General features: G+C 38.4%; 1 protein-coding gene across 1 annotated transcript in view; it reads right to left on the reverse strand.

Annotated features, from left to right (window-relative positions):
- The window catches only part of LOC127523037 (spermatogenesis-associated protein 16-like), a 71,795-nt gene that overhangs the window by 4,758 nt on the left and 44,836 nt on the right, over positions 1-22,201 (reverse strand). The window contains exons 6-9 of the mRNA XM_051913487.1: positions 20,991-21,140; positions 19,284-19,396; positions 14,713-14,877; positions 8,463-8,546 (exon numbers count right to left, since the gene is read on the reverse strand). Of these exons, the coding sequence (XP_051769447.1) occupies positions 8,463-8,546; positions 14,713-14,877; positions 19,284-19,396; positions 20,991-21,140 (512 nt within the window). The remainder of the gene's footprint in view (positions 1-8,462; positions 8,547-14,712; positions 14,878-19,283; positions 19,397-20,990; positions 21,141-22,201) is intronic.

A 22,201-nucleotide genomic window follows, 5' to 3' on the forward strand; every position in this document is an offset into this window, starting at 1 on the left:
TGCTGGCCTTTACTGGCCTTTTAACTGTTTACATAGTTGGACACTTATTCACTAGATGAAGTTTGGGGGGGGGTCCTAAACTCAGTCCCTAAGTTGCCACAGCCGAAATTGCTTTGTCGCTTTTTAAGCACGTGAATATAAAAATATATGTTTATTATTTTTTATTATGATGTAGTTATGGATAAGAAAATCATTGCATGTTTTTTTTTCAGCGGCTTTTCGGCAAGAATCAGCAATCAGCTTTTAAGCATGTGATACATTATTTGCAACAATTGTGATAGGTGTATTTCTTCCATTTCTGTGCATTATACAGTCTGCACTAAGGGTCGGAAATCCACTGAGTGCGAGTGAACTCTGACTTTGCCAGTTCAAGCCCTTTTGATGAAACAGGTTTAAATAGACTGATGAAAATACCTCGCTGTTTTTATCTGACGCGAGCAAATTAAATCAGACAATTGCTTTACCAAAGTGACTTTCTAATAATGGTAAAGATTTTCTCTATTGGCTGGCCTTTCAAAAAGCACATTTTGGATCCAGTATATGCTGCTTCATATTTTCTGTCACCACCTCACCCTTTTTAATAAAAAAAGCAACATATATGTTTTTTTAGGCGTTCTTAGATTTATTTAATGCATTTTACTTATTTGACATTACACAATATTACTTTTGTGTTTTGTTGTGCTGGACTTGTTTAAAAGAACTCATTTCCATCCATCCATATTGTAAAATGTAATATTTGTAATATATATACTTTCGTAAAATGTAATAAATGTAATATATATACTTTTACATTTTATTTGCTGTTAATACATCTATTTTGTACTTGGGTCAATGATGCGACGGGTCATTTTTTTGTCCAAAGGCCTTAATAATAATAAAAAACAAAGATATGACATCCAAAGTATGTAAGGTATGTATGTAACAACTAGATCTCTTTTATTGAATCCAAAAGGTTTTAATTATATTTTGCTACATATAAAGGTATTTTAAAGATGTCAAATGGTCATTCGGTTTAACCGTCAAAAGGCCAATACAGCCATTTCATTTGTGATTAAAATATCTTAAAATGTAATAAATGTATATATTTTTTATTCTGGCATGATTTTATAACATCATATATCAACATAGTGCAAAATGGTATTAAAATTATGTGTAGAAGTTGTTGCTTTGTTATGAGAAAGAAAAATTTCATTGATGTCATTCGGAGTAACCAATATAAAGGGACCATTTTGGATCAAGTCATGCGGTCAATATCATGTGACAGTATGTGACATCATTCAGACACCTGCAAAGGGACATGGTCGTGAAGCGAATTAACTAATTCTCTTTTAACTATTTGAAAAATTAATGTTTTCACTTGCTCATATGCATGTCCCGAAACATCAGGTAATTCGGTACAACCGCTATAAAACATGAAAAATGTTGTAATATTTTAAAAACTTGTACTAAATATAAAATGTTTGATTGTCCTTTTGCTAGCTAGCTAGCAAGCTAACTAGCTAGCCAGCTAGATACCAGCCTGTTAGCAATTTTTGAAAATATCATCATTCGGTATAACCAAAAGTGTCTTTCAGTTAAACCAAAATTTTGGTTAAACCGAATGACTTTTTTGGTGACACATTTTGTCCATCTTATAAAACATGACAAAAACAGTGTTAATGATTATAAAAACCACATAATCTCATTGTTAACACTTAATAAAACTTCTAAATTAATTAAATCTCCATTATGTTTTTTTTTTTTATTTAAAAACCTTATTCCCACTTATTGTCCTTGTGTTCAGAGTATATCCAAACATACAAAAATATATGTGTGGACATTATGTATGAATACCTATGTATACTAAGGAGATCGGGCTACCTGAAGTTTTTCATCTCGGGAGGTCAAAGGTCAAACGTCCGCAAGGACTTTTCAGAAGTCAGATTGTTCTCTGCTGTCAAAGTGAATCGACAAGCACCAAAGCGCAGACTTAATGTAGAAACGATTACTCATATCTGTTCTCCGTCCTGTGGGAGGAGTCAGAAATAGATGGGATGGCAGCTGGCAGAGAATGAAATGAACTAAGAGCATGTAGCTTATGCTCATAAATGTGAAGACGCCCATGTGCTGGGGCAGGAACGAGTGCACTTAAACTAGTGTGGTGGAAAAAAAACAGCCTGAAACACAGTATCTAATGACTCTCCAAAAACAAACAGCCAAATCAATACATGTACGGCCACAATATGTGAACACCAGCACTCATCAGAATGTGTCAGTTAATGCCCCTTTGATTCATTTAGAACAAATTGGGGTTGGAAATGAATCCTGCTGCTGGTGTATTTCTGAGAAGGACGTGCTGCCGAGCTTCATAAATTAACTACTCAATAATTTGAAGGAAATGAAGGGCTGGGAAGCACTTGAGCTGCATATGAAGTTTATTAAGGCTTTTTATGCCTTTATGTGAAGCAGTTCATTTTTTTTCACTGCAGTTTTTCACTACACATTTTTTTTTTTTTAAAAATCCTCAAGTTACTTTTTCTAAAATTTGGCATCTGGTAAATCAGTCATTTTCATTTATGTCAGGCCACTGTGTGGTACTGTTGCAATGATGGTATTTTTATCTTCTAAGGGCAGATGGATCACATCGTGAAATTAACAAAAGGAATCCATTTCCAAGACTGTAAGTATGTATGCTGAGATATCAGTCTTCATTCAGTATTTGATAACAGAAGTTCCCCTTGGGCTTGGATCCTTGTTGAGCGCTGGGTTGGGATGTTTTGGCAACTGTTAATCTTTTGGCCTGGTCTCCCTAGAAACCCCTAGATGGAGATTTATCCAGTGACTTTATTTCAAAAACATGGTTCCAAAATGTTTAGTTTAGTATTAAATACTTCAAAATTGGGAGATTGAAGCAGAGGACCACATGCTAGAAGAGAAAATACAACGCCCACAGATTTGTGTCTCTTTCACATGCTTCTGATCTTTGATTCCTGTCTGGGATTCTGATCTGTTCTATAAAGAAAAAAGAAACTGTGATAATGCTGGGGTTTTAAATATTTATAATATATTCAATATTAATTTGTTTTTAAAGACACTTTGTATTTATGTCTGAGAATCAAACATGAAGGAGATTTTGGCAGTTTGGCAGAGTTCTTTTAGTATTATTTATATACTACTATAGTATTTATTAATATTTTAAATTTGTATTCATAACTTTCATTTTAATTTTAAAGCTTGATAATCCATGGCTAGGTGTGCATTACACAAATTTAATGCATAATGTGGAGGTAAAGAAACCACCCGAGGGGAAGCGGAGATTGTTTGCCTCCACAAAGTGCATTAAAATTGTTTAATGCACACCTAGCCGTGGATTATCCTGCTTATTCCATGGTTACTTGCCAACACTGACAAGAACGGTAATCAAACTAGCTTGAACTACATGTACATTACGCAGTTTGAATGCACACCTTCTGGCCAATCAGAATCGTGTATCTGACAGACCATGGTATATATATTAGGGGTGTAACGGTATATGTACTTGTCTCAAACCATACGATATGGATGTCATGGTTCGGTTCATGGAGTTACACGACGAATACAGTCACACCATGTCAACACCAGATGCGACCGTTGTCGTGCCGCAGGCTAAAAGCTGTCTAGACTGAACGCGACAAACCGACCGTTGCAAAGCACTTGGACTACGTCAGAAATAGACCGGGGAATTTGTTGTGTTGCACTGCGTCATGCCGCATCCAGTGTAGACAATATAACTGAATATAATGGGTTCTATTGTTTTTTGACTTGTCGTGTCCAGTGTAGACACGGTGACAGTCACAGGAAATTCACACTCCAGTAAATAGAGCAGAAAATTTCAAAACACTGCTTCATGAAGCTTCAGAGCATTATGAATCAGCGTATCGAATCATGATTCGGATCGCGTGTCAAACCGCCAAACTGCTGAAATCACATGACTTTGGCGCTCCGAACCGCTTATTCGACACGCTGATTCATAACGCTCCGAAGCTTCCTGAAACAGTATTTTGAAATCGGCCAACACTATATAAGTCGTTATTTTGTTTTTTTTGGTGCACCAAAAATATTCTCGCCGCTTTATAATATTAATATTGAACCACTGTACTCACATGAAGTAATTTAAATATGTTTTTAGTACATTAATGGATCTTGAGAGAGGAAATGTCATTGCTGGCTATGGAGGCCTCACTGAGCCATCGGATTTCAACAAAAATATCTTAATTTGTGTTCCGAAGATTAACGAAGGTCTTACGGGTGTGGAACGGCATTAGGGTGAGTAATAAATTACATTATTTTCATTTTTGGGTGAACTAACCCTTTAAGAAAATTTTAATTATAATTGAATTTATTTAAACACAGAGACACATTTGTTAAAAAACAACAACAACAACAACAACAAAACAGTTTAATAATTAAAAAAAAACAATTTTATGTTTAGTTTTCTCCCCCCTGCTGTACCGAACCCGTGCTGAACCACTGAAGTACGTACCGAACTCTCATGTTTGTGTGATGTTACATCCCTAATATATCTATAGTATTTTTTCCCGATTTTTTTAGTTATTTCCCAGCACTAAAATCCAGTTCACCTGATTTCTGGCTTCTGTTGCAGTAATGATTTGAGCCGTGAATGTTGGTGTAATGGCTTTAAGTGGGTGGAAACATGTCTTGTTGCTTTTACAGAGCAGTATCTTTCATCTTAGAAAGAAAACACACAATTGCAACCTTCTTCCAAACCAGCCATCCCTTCAGAGGTCTTGCCCTTGAGCAATTACACTGATGAACTCCATGGCTGTGCCAGAAATGTCTTTCCCCTGCCCCTGGATTTAGTATTTAAACATCACTGGCTGCAGGACGGCCTCATCTCTGCCCATTGCCCTCTCTTCCTCCCTCACTCCCTTTGTCCCTAATGCTGGCTGGATGATGTATGAGACAGATCTGGAGTGAAAGGTCACGTCCACCAGAGAGTGTGAGCTTTAAAGAAGAGTGTGTGTTTTAGCAGCAGTGTGTGATGTGATCAGCTCTGAGGTGCAGGCAGCTGATGGAGTGATTAATAAGGGTCCATCAGTAACCCCTGGCGACAGGCGCTGCTGTGGCTGAGAGCGAGTGACCCGCTGATGCACTGTCTTTGACTGTGTGAGTGTCATCATCTCTTCCTCAGCGCAATTCATCACCGCTGTGGTCCAGACAACACATTCCCTTTCTAGACCCAACAATCCCCGACTGAACGGAGCCCTCGAGTCCAACCCATAACCCCACTGTCCTGAAAACAACATCCTCCATTCTACCACTAAAATGAAACCCTAGTAGTTAATAACCTCTGAAACAACTGTTCCTGGCTTAACTGACACACCTATTTCAGGCCTTGGAGCCTCTACTAATGAGCTGATGACCTGAATCGGGTGTGTTTGCCCACTTGAAAAATTCAGAATTGTTGGTTACCAGCTTAAAGGGATAGTTCAACCAAAAATGAAACTTCTGTTATCATTTACTCACCCTCAAGTAGTTCCAAGCCTGTATGAATTTCTTTGTTCTGCTGAACACAAAGGAAGATATTTGGAAGAATGTCAGTAACCAAACAGATCTTGCCCCCCATTTAATACCACAGTAGGAAAAATAACTATGGTAGTCAATGGGGGGCGAGATCTGTTTGAAGGTGAGTAAATGATGACAGAATTTTCATTTTTGGGTAAACTATCCGTTTAAGGTATGTTTTGCGTGCTGGAACCAGCATGGGTAGAGGGAGTTCTGGTGGACCAGCTACACCAGCTCAGTTCTCAGAGAAGAGCATGACTATGCTGGTCCACTAGCTAGACCAGCTCTAACCAGCATAAACCACCCTGGACTAACATGAAATTCATGCTAGTTTAGTCTAGATTTTTCAGTGGGGTGATTAGGTGATTAGGGACTTTCAGAATCTGAAAATGAATTGGATTCATTAGGATTGATTAAAATTTGTAGATGTAAACATGTTCCTGGATCAACATCTTTGCTCATCCTGGAATAACCTTCCAATCAATCAATCAGATTTAAGGGTCAAGTTTAGTCTAAAGCCCTATTAGGACGGGACTAGTTTTACAGGGGGTCATTAGAGAAATTTACGTTTCACAGACGTACTTTTGAGATTTTAATCCCGTCCGAATGTGCCATGTCTGTGTTTTTCTCAAACAACCTCTGTAAAAATTCCAGAGCAAATTACCTACTGTTTTTCCGCAAACTCAGTGGTCCTCTGAGAAATCTAATCCCGTCCGAATGTGAATGTCATTAATTGCCGATATTGTATTATACTAACGTTTCACCTCATGAGCTTTTTGACCTAGATGTGCTACCGTATGCGCACAGATCTTCCATCATTTACTTTCAATATAGATAGTAGGCCTATCCGACGAAAGGATAAATGATAAAACTAACAAATAGAGTCAAATTGCGGAAATTGTAAAGGCGGCCCATTTTAATTTTATTGTCAAATAAGAAAGAGTAAGATACTAGATTTTGCTGCTCACATATGTGGGTTTATTATTAACAGCCACTTGTGAAGTTTACTTAAATAGGGTTTTAATAAAACAAATAAAATTATATTAATAAATAATGGATTAAAAGATATATACACGTCATAAATGATGCATGTAAATACAGCACATGAGCTTCTGTAAAGCCCACATCCAGAACACACACACTCCCATCTCTGTGATAAACACAGAGATGTTAGTCTCGTCCGAATCAGTACATGAAATGACAGACCTCATGTGATAAGAATTGTAACTCAAACGTCATTTAGAAAACTAGTCCCATCCGAATAGGGCTATACAACCAGGGTTAGGTGCTTCTACATCAGTGTTATTCATCTATCATTTCCCTCTGATATTAGGGATAAGTTATGGGTAGGGTTAGGTTTAGGGGTAAGGATATGGTTAGGACTAAATTTTTGGTCAGCAATGTTGTTCCTGGATCAACAAAATATGTTGAACAAAGAACATGACTTATTTGGCAAAATCACGGTGACCATGTAAACATACCTAATGTTTTCACGCCTTTCTCTCTAGACTTTGAATTTTCATTGTTGTGTACTAGAGTTCAGGTTAGGTGAACCTCTGAATTCATATAGCGTGAAGACCAGGATCAATAAAGAAAAGATCAATAGAGGACCTAAATATCACAGATTTACTGAGAATCAAACAAGGAGGAAACTCTCATTTTGGCAGTTTAATTGTTATTTTAGAATAATTTATATATACTAATATACTAGTATTATATATACTAGTAATTATTCATATTTTGAATTTGAATTTATAACAAATATATTTTTAGTTTTTGTTTTAATTTTAGTTTAGAATTTAGCATTTTTTATGTGATTTGTCAATAGTGGGTTTTTTTAATATTTATATTTAGCTTTAATTTATTTCAGTTTTAGTAATTTTAGTATACTTTAACAAACTTATTTTATTTCAGTATTTTTTTTTATGTTTTTCGTATATATTTGTATATTTTACTTTATTTCAGCTTTACTATACTTTATTTTAGTTAATTTAGTTAGTTAACAATAAGTTATGCATCGATAGAAATAAAACATTTACTGCACCTCACCATAGTCTGATACCTTTTGATGCACCGCTCAAATCTGATATAAAGATTATGTAATTATTTATTACAGACAGAAGCCCTCGAGCATGACATCATATTCTACTGCACATATTCTGCCATTTTTGTAACTTTCTCTGGCAACCTGATCTCCAGCCTTACCTGAGCACCTCCTAAGCACCAGCCAGATTTATTATCAAGCTTTACGCATAAAAATTCCATCCAATAACTACAGATTTCAGTACACCCATGAATTCCTGAGAGGAACTACCTTTTTTGAATCTTCTCTATACTGTAGCCTTCAAAGTTTACCCAAACTTCCCTTTAAAAGTCTTTATTCTGGTCAGGCTTCCACGAGAGTGGGAGGTAGATTCAATTCATTCAGGAACAAGATGGTAAACAGGCGAGCATACACTGCCAATAGTTTCCATGGTGCTTCAGAACAACATTTCAAAAGGCTCAGTGTGTTTTATGAAATATGAATCATGATTGTAGGGCTTAATTCTGCTCTTCCCAGGATCCTGGCTTCATTTCCTACTCTCAGTAGCAATTTGAATAACCTGAGCCAGGCTAATTACCAGGGGAAATTCATTTATAGATGAGAATTAAAGAACTGCCCACATCAAAAGTGCCATTTTGAAGTTCACACGACTTTGTTAACCATAATAGAGATGACAGTCCTGCCAAGAAGTCTCCACAGGCCCTGAAGACCACCTCGGAAAATGAATTTTACCCTTCAGATTTGGTGTATCAAATGTCGTTTTTGAATTCTGAAGAGCGTGTATGGAACAATGTGTGCGCGCGGGCACTGAGTGGCATTTGTGCGCAATCTACACACGCCGTCATTGTCCTTTTCCCTTTCGCTGTCTATTTACCTTTTTTATTGCATTCCACACACGTTCCCGATCAGACCGCTTGCCTTCAAGGGTGTCCATGGTGTCTGCCATTAGAGCCAGCAGCTGCCAGGAGGAGATAAAGATTATCACAGCTCAGTTCACACAAACGCCATAACTTTTCTAAACACTGCACCTTAAAAGCTAATTAAAAATCATTTGTTGGCAGCTGATTTTTATAAGTCATCCCTCATATAATGAGGGCTTCCTTCTTGTTCCCCTTTGGGTAGTAGAAAGGGGGAGGGGGTGGTCTTGGGTTTTTACAAGGCTGGTGGTTAGAAACTGAAACAATGTGGACAAATTGAGGAACAACACTTGTCCATCACAGGGCACAGCAGATGGGAATATACACAGTGCTGCATGCTGAGACCCATTTAGCTGAAGGCCCAGGATGGAGGAGTAAGAGAGAGAAGGAAGGGGAAGTTAAAGAGACAGAGAACGCTGGTGCTGTTAAGTAGGGTGAGTTGGCTTTGTAGTGAATCCACTTTCGATATACTGTACACCACATGCTCTCTTCACATAATTGCTCTCTATACTCTCTTTTCTTCTCATGTATATAAATACATACCATTTTCAGAAGCAGCATGTGGCTCTGAAGCTGTATTCACTAAGACGACAGTTTTTTAAAGCAACAGTTACTTTCATATACTTATATAGCCTGCATATATGTGCTTCTATATTGTAGGTTTCTATTTACTGTAACTACTCAATTAGGTCTTTGTAATTTGTCAGTATGATTCTGGAAGGTGTTGTATTGCGCCTATACAAACATCACGCTAATTGAACGCCCCGTGGCTCTCCATTCATGGGAGATTTGGTCGCAATCTCGCATACATCACGCTCTATTGATCTGGGCTAATCTCACCACCACTGTGGAGCGCTAATCTAGTCAAGAAGCAATTATGGTGCTTCAGCACTATATGCCAGAATGAGATTTATGCCATCTCCTTCTTCTATTCTTTCTTTTTTCTCACTCATTTTCTCTGTTCTGTTCCGTCAGTTCTATATCTGCATGCACAATAGCGGTTGTCTTCTTTGTCTGCGCTAGTTTCCCTTTCAGTCTCATAAATATTCACAACAGAGATGTGTTTTATTGCCGTGCATAATTCCAGACTTTATTAAAACAAGCTGGCCTGGTTCTGCTCTTGGGGTATGATGTTACATGATTGCTCCCTCAAAGCATTGCATCAAGATTTTCTCATGGGTAAGAAGGAGGTCTATAACTTCCTGACTAATTTTTAGCACTGATTCCCTGATCTAAAAATTGTATGCCTTTACGAGCACTTTCAAGATTCAGGCTATAATATTAAATGTTGCATGCTTGCAAAAAATTGGATTTCCAAATTTAAATTAAATTCTCATTCACAAGCTCTTAATTCAATTTAAATGGATTCTGATTTGTTTCGATATACACCGATCAGGCATAACATTATGACCACCTTCCTAATATTGTGTTGGTTTCACTTTTGCTGTCAAAACAGCCCCGACTCGTCAAAGCATGAACTCCACTAGACCCCTGAAGGTGTGCTGTGGTATCTGGCACTAAGATGTTAGCAGCAGATCCTTTAAGTCCTGTAAGTTGTGAGGTGGGGCCTCCATGGATCGGACTTGTTTGTTCAGCACATCCCACAGATGCTCGATTGGATTGAGATCTGGGGAATTTGGAGGCCAGCCAAGTGTGCTCCTAAAATTGCTCCTGAACCATTTTTGCTTTGTGGCAGGGCGCATTATCCTGCTGAAAGAGGCCACAGCCACCAGGGAATACCGTTTCCATGAAAGGGTGTACATGGTCTGCAACAATTCTTAGGTAGGTGGTACGTACGCGTCAAAGTAACATCCACATGGATGGCAGGACTCAAGGTTTCCCAGCAGATCATTGCCCAAAGCATCACATTGCCTCCGCCGGCTTGCTTTTTTCCCCATAGTACATCCTGGTGCCATGTGTTCCCCACATGTGATGCGTTCATCCATGTGATGTAAAAGAAAACGTGATTCATCAGACCAGGCCACCTTCTTCCATTGCTCTGTGGTCCAGTTCTGATGCTCACATGCCCACTGTGTATTCTGACACCTTTCTATCAGAACCAGCATTAACTTCTAGAGCAATTTGAGCTACAGTAGCTCTTCTGTTGGATCGGACCACACAGGCTAGCATGCATCATTGAGCCTTGGCTGCCCATGACCCTGTCGCCGGTTTACCACTGTTCCTTCCTTGGTCCTCTTTGATAGATTCTGACCACTGCAGACCGGGAACACCCCACAAGAGCTGCAGTTCTGGAGATGCTCTGACCCAGTCATCTAGCCATCACAGTTTGGCCCTTGTCAAACTCGCTCAAATCCTTACACTTGTCCATTTTTCCTGCTTCTAACACATCACCTTTGAGGACAGAATGTTCACTTGCTGCCTAATATATCCCACCTAGTAACAGGTGCCGTGATGAAGAGATAATCAGTGTTATTCAATTATACTTATACACATAATGTTATGCCTTATCTGTGTATTTACAGATAACGTAAAAAAATGGACGGCGCGCAAGGTGCACGGTCCAAAAGTCTCTTAATGAGTAATGGGTGTGTTTTGGGCATAATTTCCTGTGCTGGGAATTGTGTGCTGCTGCGCGTCCCTGTGTGTGTAACAAGCAGTGTGTATGTGGGTTGTGCACTTGCCTATAGACGGCTATTAGTAACGCGCCCTTTAAATAACAAAAAGTAAATACAAACCCGATTCCAAAAAAGTTGGGACACTGTACAAATTGTGAATAAAAAAGGAATGCAATGATGTGGAAGTTTCAAATTTCAATATTTTATTCAGAATACAACATAGATGACATATCAAATGTTTAAACTGAGAAAATGTATAATTTAAAGGGAAAAATAAGTTGATTTTAAATTTCATGGCATCAACACATCTCAAAAAAGTTGGGACAAGGCCATGTTTACCACTGTGTGGCATCCCCTCTTCTTTTTATAACAGTCTGCAAACGTCTGGGGACTGAGGAGACAAGTTGCTCAAGTTTAGGAATAGGAATGTTGTCCCATTCTTGTCTAATACAGGCTTCTAGTTGCTCAACTGTCTTAGGTCTTCTTTGTCGCATCTTCCTCTTTATGATGCGCCAAATGTTTTCTATAGGTGAAAGATCTGGACTGCAGGCTGGCCATTTCAGTACCCGGATCCTTCTTCTACGCAGCCATGATGTTGTAATTGATACAGTATGTGGTCTGGCATTGTCATGTTGGAAAATGCAAGGTCTTCCCTGAAACAGACGACGTCTGGATGGGAGCATATGTTGTTCTAGAACTTGGATATACCTTTCAGCATTGATGGTGCCTTTCCAGATGTGTAAGCTGCCCATGCCACACGCACTCATGCAACCCCATACCATCAGAGATGCAGGCTTCTGAACTGAGCGCTGATAACAACTTGGGTTGTCCTTGTCCTCTTTAGTCCAGATGACATGGCGTCCCAGTTTTCCAAAAAGAACTTCGAATTTTGATTCGTCTGACCACAGAACAGTTTTCCACTTTGCCACAGTCCATTTTAAATGAGCCTTGGCCCAGAGAAAACACCTGCGCTTCTGGATCATGTTTAGATATGGCTTCTTTTTTGACCTATAGAGTTTTAGCCGGCAACGGCGAATGGCACGGTGGATTGTGTTCACCGACAATGTTTTCTGGAAGTATTCCTGAGCCCATGTTGTGATTTCCATTACAGTAGCATTCCTGTATGTGATGCAGTGCCGTCTAAGGGCCCGAAGATCACGGGCATCCAGTATGGTTTTCCGGCCTTGACCCTTACGCACAGAGATTGTTCCAGATTCTCTGAATCTTTGGATGATATTATGCACTGTAGATGATGATAGATGTATGTAGATGATAACTTCAAACTCTTTGCAATTTTTCACTGAGAAACTCCTTTCTGATATTGCTCCACTATTTTTCGCCGCAGCATTGGGGGAATTGGTGATCCTCTGCCCATCTTGACTTCTGAGAGACACTGCCACTCTGAGAGGCTCTTTTTATACCCAATCATGTTGCCAATTGACCTAATAAGTTGCAAATTGGTCCTCCAGCTGTTCCTTATATGTACATTTAACTTTTCCGGCCTCTCATTGCTACCATTCCCAACTTTTTTGGAATGTGTAGCTCTCATGAAATCCAAAATGAGCCAATATTTGGCATGACATTTCAAAATGTCTCACTTTCAACATTTGATATGTTATCTATATTCTATTGTGAATAAAATATAAGTTTATGAGATTTGTAAATTATTGCATTCCTTTTTTATTCACAATTTGTACAGTGTCCCAACTTTTTTGGAATCGGGTTTGTAAATAAATACTGCGCCATTGACTTTAGAGAAGGTTTCAGTTGGTCAATGGCGCAGTCGTTTTCAGTTGCCTCAAAATAGCAACACGCTAACAATGCCCCTGAACACACCTCGTTTTTTCAGACCAGCACGCCCATGGGCCATTTAAACAATGTGGGCACTGGACGTGAAAATGATAACTGCGTCGGGCTGAAACTAGCAAAAAACACTTGTGGCGCACCTGCCGCTGCATTGCACCGGGTGTATGATAGGGCCCAAGAAGTGTTAGTAATACAATGTTTCAGACATTGTTCAGAATAGTACAAGCTAGCAGGATGCAGTGAATTGCTCATGGAAGAGATGAGCTTACAACTATTTCTTGAATATTGTCAGGGATTTGGCTGGGGAAGCTGGGAAGATCATTCCACCAGTAAGGAACAGTGAACAAAAACGTTCTTGTAAGCGATTTTGTGCCTTTCTGTGATGGTACCACAAGGTGCCACTTACCAACAGCAGGCTTCTGGAGGGGAAGCCTCCATTTTTCAGAAATCAGACTAAACTGGTCACACTGTACATTTTTGAGTGACTAAAAAGAACCAGCTCATAAGAGTCTGTAAATCGGACACTGCATGGGCTCTACCAGCTTAGGTAGAGCCCAGTGAGAGCAGTTACCATCTAAAACTGTTCTCAGATCAGTGTTAAGTGTGCCTAGGATGGCCCAGAGCTATCAAGAGATCTGCATAAGTAGCTCAGCCTGTTCACAGCGAGGGGAACACTTAAATAGCGATAAAAAGAAATAAAAGAATGATCTCTATGTAAATGTGCATTTAGACTAAATTCCCACTTCAGACTGATCTGAATCCGATAGAGGATGTTTATAATCCTTTGATTTCATTTCATTCTTGTATTTTCAGTGCATGCACACTCCAGGGATCGCCACTGTGTCTCATTCCAGCTGTCTGCTTCCTCCACCTGTACTCTGAGAGGAAGCTTAGCCCTGTGCAGCAGTTTATCTGCATATTATGAATGCCTTTTGGAGGAACATTCGTTTGAAGTTGGAGATGAGGAGAATAGCTTTGTTTTCATGTAACCTTTTTTTCTTTCATTGAATGACATTAAAAAGCACAAGAGAAAAGTAAAAATCGGCATCCAAGAATTCGCTACAGGAATTTTTCACTCCAATAAAATAAACAGTCCTGCCATGAGAGAATACAAACACATGAAACTCTTATCACTTTCTCTTTCATGGAAAACAAAAGGAGTTATTAATAGGAGAATGCCCATGCTGCTCTTGTTCATACAATGAATAGTCACCATGGCTTAATGAGATTTTCAGTTAATAACAGCTTAAATTTAAGTTTCTCTCACAAAGTTATTGTATGACTTCAAAAAACAGCGACTTTACCTCATTGCTGAGTAATATAATGTAGTGATTCAGTATGTCTATATATTAAACGTTTAATACAATTAAGCACACTTCTTTTCAGTAAGGGCATGTACCAATTTTATGATACCTTATAATGCTTTTTTGACACGTTTGAAGCTCTTGTTCCCTATTCATTTTTCTATCCATTGTATAGAAAATAGCATCATTGACATTTTTCAAAATCTCCCCTTTTGTGTTCCATGTAGGAAAAAAATTCTTAACAAAAAAGTCACCATGAAATCAAAATTGACAATTCTTATTTTTATGCAATATTGCAGTATTTAAAATAAATGATTTATCTCTGCACATCATTTTTTAAATGTTTTTTATTCAAACAATAGCAAACGATCCAACAATCTAATCAGATCCTGATGGATAAAATCAATTCCCATCCCACAGTTTTTCTTGTCTGAGACAATAGAGAAGAAAAGAAGATCTCAATTTCCGTTTCATGATGACTTTAATAGAGTGAGGGGAGAAGGAAAAAGTAACTGACTCACCAGCTGTGTGTCAGAAGGACTGATGTCCTGCAGATAGGGTGCGACCGCCAGCTCAGCCAGTGTGTACTGTAGTACATGTGTATGCTCTCTGAACCTATTCAGCTGTCCTAGGACACTAGCATACTGAAGCCTCTCTATGAGTCCAGATCCTGTGGAAAAGTCCACCTAGACACCGGCCAAACACATGCTCATTTATACACGTAATATGAATGTAGCTACATAAAAACACACTTATAGTTTTTTGGCACTAGTGGCACCAAATGGAATTGCAATCTGCTTGTTTGAGCAGACTGTGTAGGCCCAAAACTGGGTCAACCAATGGCGTGAGTTTGGAGCGGGACTACTTGCTTTTTGAACAATGACAGACGAAGGAGAGTTCGAAAATTATTTAAAATAATTTTTGTAATTTAGTCTGTGTTGCCAAATTGGGCTATTTTTACACTTGCAGTGGGTTGTTTTTTAGTCCGCGGGTTGAAGCGAAACGTCCCCCTCGAGTTTTACCCCTGGAACACGATTGGGCTAGTTTTAGCCAGTTTTGGGTGGGTTTTCAATTGAATGGTGCCGGTAAGATGTCAGAAACTGGAAGTCTTATTCTCCGTTAGTTCCTTCGAGATTTTCTTATGGGGTTTTATAATGGGGTTTTTCAATTTATGTGTAAAATAAAGCATATGATAAACTTAACTTGACCATACTTTGACGTTTGGTTCGACAAAGTAAATGACACACACCCATAGTAAATACGTGAATTTTGAAGCAGTTATGTTCATTTTTAAAAACACAACTAGATAAGACAGCTTGGGGTGTGAGTGTGTGCAGTGTACGTTGTAGAACAAAACGTCAAAGCATCGTCAAGTTATGTTTACTACAGGCTTTATTTTACTCATAAATTGAAAAAAGTCCATTGTAAAACCCCATAGTAAAATCTCAAAGAAACCAGCGTCAAATTAGACTTCCGGGGTCTGCCGTCATACTTGCGCCACTCTATAGCAACTGGGCTGGTTTTGTTACGCAAATCTGGCAACCCTGAATTTAGTTTAGTGCTGTGAGTGGTGCAGAAAATGAACATTTCCGCCACCTACAGGACAAGTGTGAAAAGCTGGATGGCACAAAAGGAAAGCAATGGTGTTTGCCACAATTTCCTGTTAAAATATTTAAAATGTCACACATTATTTTTGGACCGACATTAGGGTGAGTATATACTGGCAGAATTTTTCATTTTTGGGTGAACTATATCACAGAAAACATTTGACTGAAAAGGTGTTACATTCATTCAACCTAACCAATCCTTGTGAAAGTAGACATTCAAACAGTGGAAAAACAAATCACACATTAGGACTTTAACGCGTCTCTCAAGACAAATACCATGCATCGCTTTGACTTCCACATGAAAAACGCTGCGGATAATGTCACAGAATGGATTTCATGAAGTGTTAATGGTGCCTGAATGTGTTTTTGTTGGGTTGTGTGTACAAGTGTGCTTCTGTCATGTTTCCTTGATGCCCTGAGTTGTGCTGTATGTAAATGAAGTCATTATAAATTGAAAAGGGGACGCTGACCTTTTCCACAGAGACTAACAATACAAAGAAGAAGAACAAACACTTTTAAAAAGTGTCAGCATACGGCGCTTTTGTTTGAAACTGACAGCTCCCAGTGCCAAAGCATCCCTCAGAGCCGTTTCACACACGCTGCTTCAGTGCTACAAAAGCAACTCCATGTTCCCTGATGATTCATTATGTCAAATACCTTGTGGCATCTTGTGTTACACACACTCTTCTCACGCTGAAACTTGACAAAAGGCTACATAATGTTGGAAGTCAAGTTGAAAAACTGCTATTCTTCTGCTATTTTGTAGTACGCTCAACTCCACCCCCCATCCCAAGGTCGCCTCTTTACCGGTTTCCCCTGCGGACCGTTTTTGGCCTGTCGAGGTCGCTTGTCTAAATGATGCTCCTCTCCATGCCTTTCTAGACTCCTTTTAAGTTGTGTGAGCTCTGTTACACTCCAGTGTCATTCATCCACTTTATGGTCATTTTTATTACCAACACATATCCTCCAGCATGTATAATTTTTCACCACTACTGTCAGTTTTTGGGGCATTTTTTTTTATCACAACTGTTTACTTTCCATAAGCCAAGCAGAGGAAACAGTGAGCTGGTTAGAGAGAAAGAAGAAGAAATCAAGAATAGTGTGTTCATTGCTCTCAATTAATATATTTAATAGATTTCCTATTAATCACTGCAATGGTAGAATTATCACATTATTTTTATATTAAGTAAATTAAATGAATATAAATAAATAATAATTTTATTATTAATGAGAGCGCTGTTCATTCACTCCCTTCACCTATATTTCCTGCCAGTACTAAGACTCAAACCTGCGATTTTTGGGTTGCAAGTCCAACTCTCTAACCATTAGGCCACAACTACCTAATGTTTATGCCAAATTTTATAAATAATTTTCTAATATTTTATATTTATATCAACCTATGTTTTTCTGTGTGCCTACACTCTTTCTGTTTGGACATGGATACAGTGTAGCTGTCATTTCAGAAACTTTGATATATGAAATAAATCCTAAAATGCCCTGGGATAATTTAATATTGATGTACAGTACTTCATAATTTATATATTTGTATGATTCTGAGAGTCAGCAAAGGAGCATGTGTGTGAATCCAGAACAGAAATCCGCTGTACTGTTTGACAGGTTGAGTTTTTCATTCTCAGAATAAATGTGTTGCCACAAATTTCATCATAGTGAGATGAAATCAACTCTGTGTTTTAATCGAGAGCTGATGGCTGTTCTCGGCTGGAGAATAACTGACTAATGTAATTTAACGTTGTGTCTGGGCCAATCAAACATTTGCTGTTGCTGCTCTAATTCAATCTCTGTCTTCTGAAATAAACACCCTGAGAGTTCAGTCTCCAAATGAAATGAAAACTTCATCTTTGGGCATGTTTGAGTCTCCAGTAGACCATTGTGAGGTTGGAGAAAGATTGCAATTATTAGTGGGATGTGGCAGGGATACTGACAGCGCTGGCTTGTTAGACATTGACAGCAAGTGTATATAATTAGTGGTGTTAGCTAAGGCAAGAATCACTAACACTATTGCTCATACTTGGATAAGTGATTTGAACAAACTCCTAACCCAATATATTAACTTTGCACATATATCTTCCTGCTCTGTGCTACAGACATGAATGATACATTGAATCGTGAGGCTTGCTGAACTGAGGTATGGTATTACTTTTCTAAGTGATCAGACCATTTTTATCTGGCGGACGATGCAACAAACAGAAAAAAATCTCATATACTAAGTACTAAGTAACCACCTATCAACCCCATGCTAAAACTCTGTCAAAACACCTTAAATGGGTAGTTGACCCAAAAATGAAATTTCTGTCATAATTTATGCACTCTTGTGTTATTCCAAACTGGTATGCATTTCTTTCTTCTGCAGTACATAAGAAGATCTTCTGAAGAATGTTGGAAACCAAAAAGTTTTGGTTTCAGTTCCCAAAAAATACAAAGGAAGTCAATGGGAATGGAAACTGTTTGGTTACCAACATTCGTCAAAATATATTCTTTCATATTCCACAGAAGACAGAAAGTCATACAGGTCTGGAATGATATGAAGGTGGATAAATGATGATAATATGGAGTATAATACCTACAAATATCCTGTTGGACAGTCATTAAAGGGTTAAAATGAAAACTCTGTCATTAATTACTCGTAAGAACTTAGTTCATCTTCGGAACACAAATTAAGATATTTTTGATAAAGTTTGATGGCTCAGTGAGGCCTCCATTGACAGCAAGATAATTAACACTTTCAGATGCCCAGAAATCTACTAAAGACATATTTAAAACAGTTCATGTGACTACAGTGGTTCAACCTTAATGTTATGAAGCCACGAGAATACTTTTTGTGCACCAAAAAAACAAAATAATGACTTTATTCAACAATATGTAGTGATGGACGATTTCAAAACACTGCTTCATGAAGCTTCACGAATCTTTTGTTTCGAATCAGTGGTTCGGAGCGCGTATCAAACTGCCAAAGTCACGTGATTTCAGTAAACGAGGGTTCGTTACATCATAAGTGTTTCGAAATTTCAATGGTTCACCACTGGGGGGGCGTGACTTTGGCAGTTTGATACGTGCTCCGAACCACTGATTCGAAACAAAAGATTCGTAAAGCTTCAAAGCTTCATGAAGCAGTGTTTTGAAATCGCCCATCACTAGATATTGTTGAATAAAGTCGTTATTTTGTTTTTTTGGTGCACAAAGAGTATTCTCATCACTTCATAACATTAAGGTTGAACCACTGTAGTCACATGAACTGTTTTAAATATGTCTTTAGTAGCTTTCTGGGCATCTGAAAGTGTTAATTATCTTGCTGTCAATGGAGGCCTCACTGAGCCATCAGATTTTATCAAACATTTGTGTTCCGAAGATGAACGAAGGTCTTACAGGTTTGAAACGACATGATGGTAATTAATTAATGACAGAATTAAAATTTTTGGGTGAACTAACTCTTTAAGCATCACACAAGAACATAAATATATACCTACACTTAGCTTGGTGCACTTAATAAAGTCTAGAACTGGCAGAATCTTCTTTCCTTGCATCTCATACATCTTTTCAAGGTCTCTATAGCTGGGAGAGGTGAATGGAGATCTTTGCCCTGTAAAAGAAAGCCATCAAACCAAAACTGAGTAAATGTTCAATAAATCTTACGAATGACTTGTTTTATAATTTACAGTTGGAACCAAATGTCTGAGACCACGTCAAAAACCTGTGATTTACACTTGAAGATAAACAGAACATTTTAAGATTTAGTAAAATAATTATAATTCAGTAAAATAATACACAGAATAATTGTCATGCCATTCAAGATGATAGATAGGCACAAAATTAACAACAAAGGAACAGACAGATAATGCTGAGAGAAAAGAAAAGTTGGAGTTAGTGTTATGAAGGCTCAGTGGGAGCGAGTTCAAGAGTTTAGGTGCTATAATGCTGAGTAATCTACCACCCATTGAGGAAAGTTGAATTTTCATCAACTCTTCATAATATTATGTATGATAAGAGCATCACTAGCTGGGGGAGACGTTAGACTAATTCCTGGGGGCCTATAGCCAGTTCACAAAACATTCCCCCAAATTCCCCCAGGACAATGATTTCAGGGCCCAAAACCCCAGCGACAGCTCTGAGGATAGATACATGGGCTAATCTATATGCAGAGCATGTTTACCTGCAACATCCTCTGCATATAAACACTGTTATTCATACTTTATACAGTAGTGATGCTGCAGGTAAACACACGTGCAGCATAGAGAATAGCCTATGTGCAAAATATTATGACGAGTTGTAAAAAGGTGGCAAATCATGCAATTATAGTACCTTTGCAACAGAAGTTTGAAGTTGTCACGGCATCTTGAGGATGATTGATTAGTATAATGACCCGTGCAGTGGCTGTACCTTTGAGACATTACACAAATGCCATAGATTTTCCTCCTCTTAATAGAGATCATTCACAAATACAGCCCCAGCTCTGCTGTGCAGGCTGGTTGATGGCAATACAGCCCCGACATCTTTGCCTCTTTGGCTTTGCACGAACCAAGGTTAATTGAGAAATTTTATGCCATTGATGTCAATACATTGATTGGTCCCTGTAATCTCTTGTCTGCTTAAACAGAACAGAAAAGGGCTGAGTTAATAGGAATTTCTCATTCTTGAAAGACGATGATAGTGTGACCTTGGAGGTCAGTCCATAAATTCGTACATTTAACATATGACACAGCCTTAGCCCTTGATTTCAATTGGACCAATTTCCATGCACTACTAGATAATTCATTTTTTTTGTTGACCTAACAAAGTCATTGTGGTGAAAAAGTGTGACTAGAATAGAAAAGATCCCTCAGGGATTGTATTAAAACATTTTTGTCATTGTAATGGTTGTGAGGATTGAGAGGTCTATTTGTGCTGCGTATTCGACGCCGTAAGGTTTGTGATCCATTTAGCTTGCCTGAGGTTAGCATATACTCGTTCATGTTCTTTCACAAGAGAGCTCCTAACGATATCACCTAAGCAGATGAATGTGTGATGTCAAAGATGTATTGTGTAGCTGTGATTATAGGCCTACTTGTACTGTTCAGCACACTCTGAGAACCTTCATCTTATCAACACTATGAACATGCAGTGCTAAAAGTCTTCAGCTTGTGTTCTGTGAATGCAAATTATAAACTTCCTTCAGCTAATACAGAGACTACACCAACCTGTGAATACGGGACACCTCCTGTGGAGCAGTTTACCTAGGAAGTCTCCATTCTTTCTCCTTCTGAAGCCAAGGGTGAGGAAGTAACTCTGTATAGATGAAGGCTGACTCCAATCCGTTGTCTGTGGTAACAAATGACCTCCACGTGGGTCTAGGTAGGGATGAAGAATAGTCACTAATTGTTATCTGAAACAGCTAATGTCTGTCCGTCTATCTGTCTGTCTGTTTATCTAGATAGGGATGAAGAATAGTCACTAATTGTTATCTGAAACAGCCAATGTCTGTCTGTCTATCTTTCTGTCTGTGTCTCTGTCTGTTTATCTTTTTTTAATATTTTTTTATAATCTGAAACAGCCAACTTACGGAAAAAACGGAACTGGCGCCGTGTTCGTTCCGTAAGTTGAATAAGGAAGGCGTAGGACAAGCTTTTTGAAGAATACGGAATCGCGTTCTGGTGGAAGCACTTGTGATGCGATCATTTGTGCCTATAAAGCATATACATTTTGATTTTTTTTTTTAGAAAATGACCAAACGTTTCGCTAGATAAGACCCTTATTCCTCGTCTGGTATCGTTTAAAGCCCTTTGAAGCTGCACTGAAACTGTAATTTTGACCTTCAACCGTTTGGAGGCCATTGAAGTTCACTATAAGGAGAATAATCCTGGAATGTTTTCATCAAAAACCTTAATTTCTTTTCGACTGAAGAAAGAACGACATGGACATATTGGATGACATGGGGGTGAGTAAATTGTCAGGAAATTTTTATTTCAAAGTGGACTAATCCTTTAATATAACTCCGATAATATTCGTCTGAAAGAAGAAAGTCATACACACCTAGGATGGCTTGAAATCATGGGGTAATTTTCATTTTAAAGAGAACTAATCCTTTAACAGAATACCAATGACATATTTGCATAAATTTAGACATACAAATCTACTGAGGGACACTGTGGTGGACAGTAGGGTAACACACTAATATGTAATCACCCACTGTCTCTCAGGTCCACATGTATCTCACAGCCAGTGCTGTTGTGTCCCTCTCCTAGTATTATTTTCATTTGTTCATGTTTTGTCATGGCTCTAAAGTTGTTTACAATGTTTGTGAATCTGTCCATGTAGATGTCTCTTGTTGTTTTGAGTTTGTGGCAGTGAAGGAGGAAGTGCACCTCTGTCTCGACCTCACCTGTCGTACAGTGAGCACAATTTCATCTCT

Source organism: Ctenopharyngodon idella, chromosome 11 (genome assembly GCF_019924925.1).
Source record: "Ctenopharyngodon idella isolate HZGC_01 chromosome 11, HZGC01, whole genome shotgun sequence".
Lineage (NCBI taxonomy): Eukaryota > Metazoa > Chordata > Actinopteri > Cypriniformes > Xenocyprididae > Ctenopharyngodon > Ctenopharyngodon idella.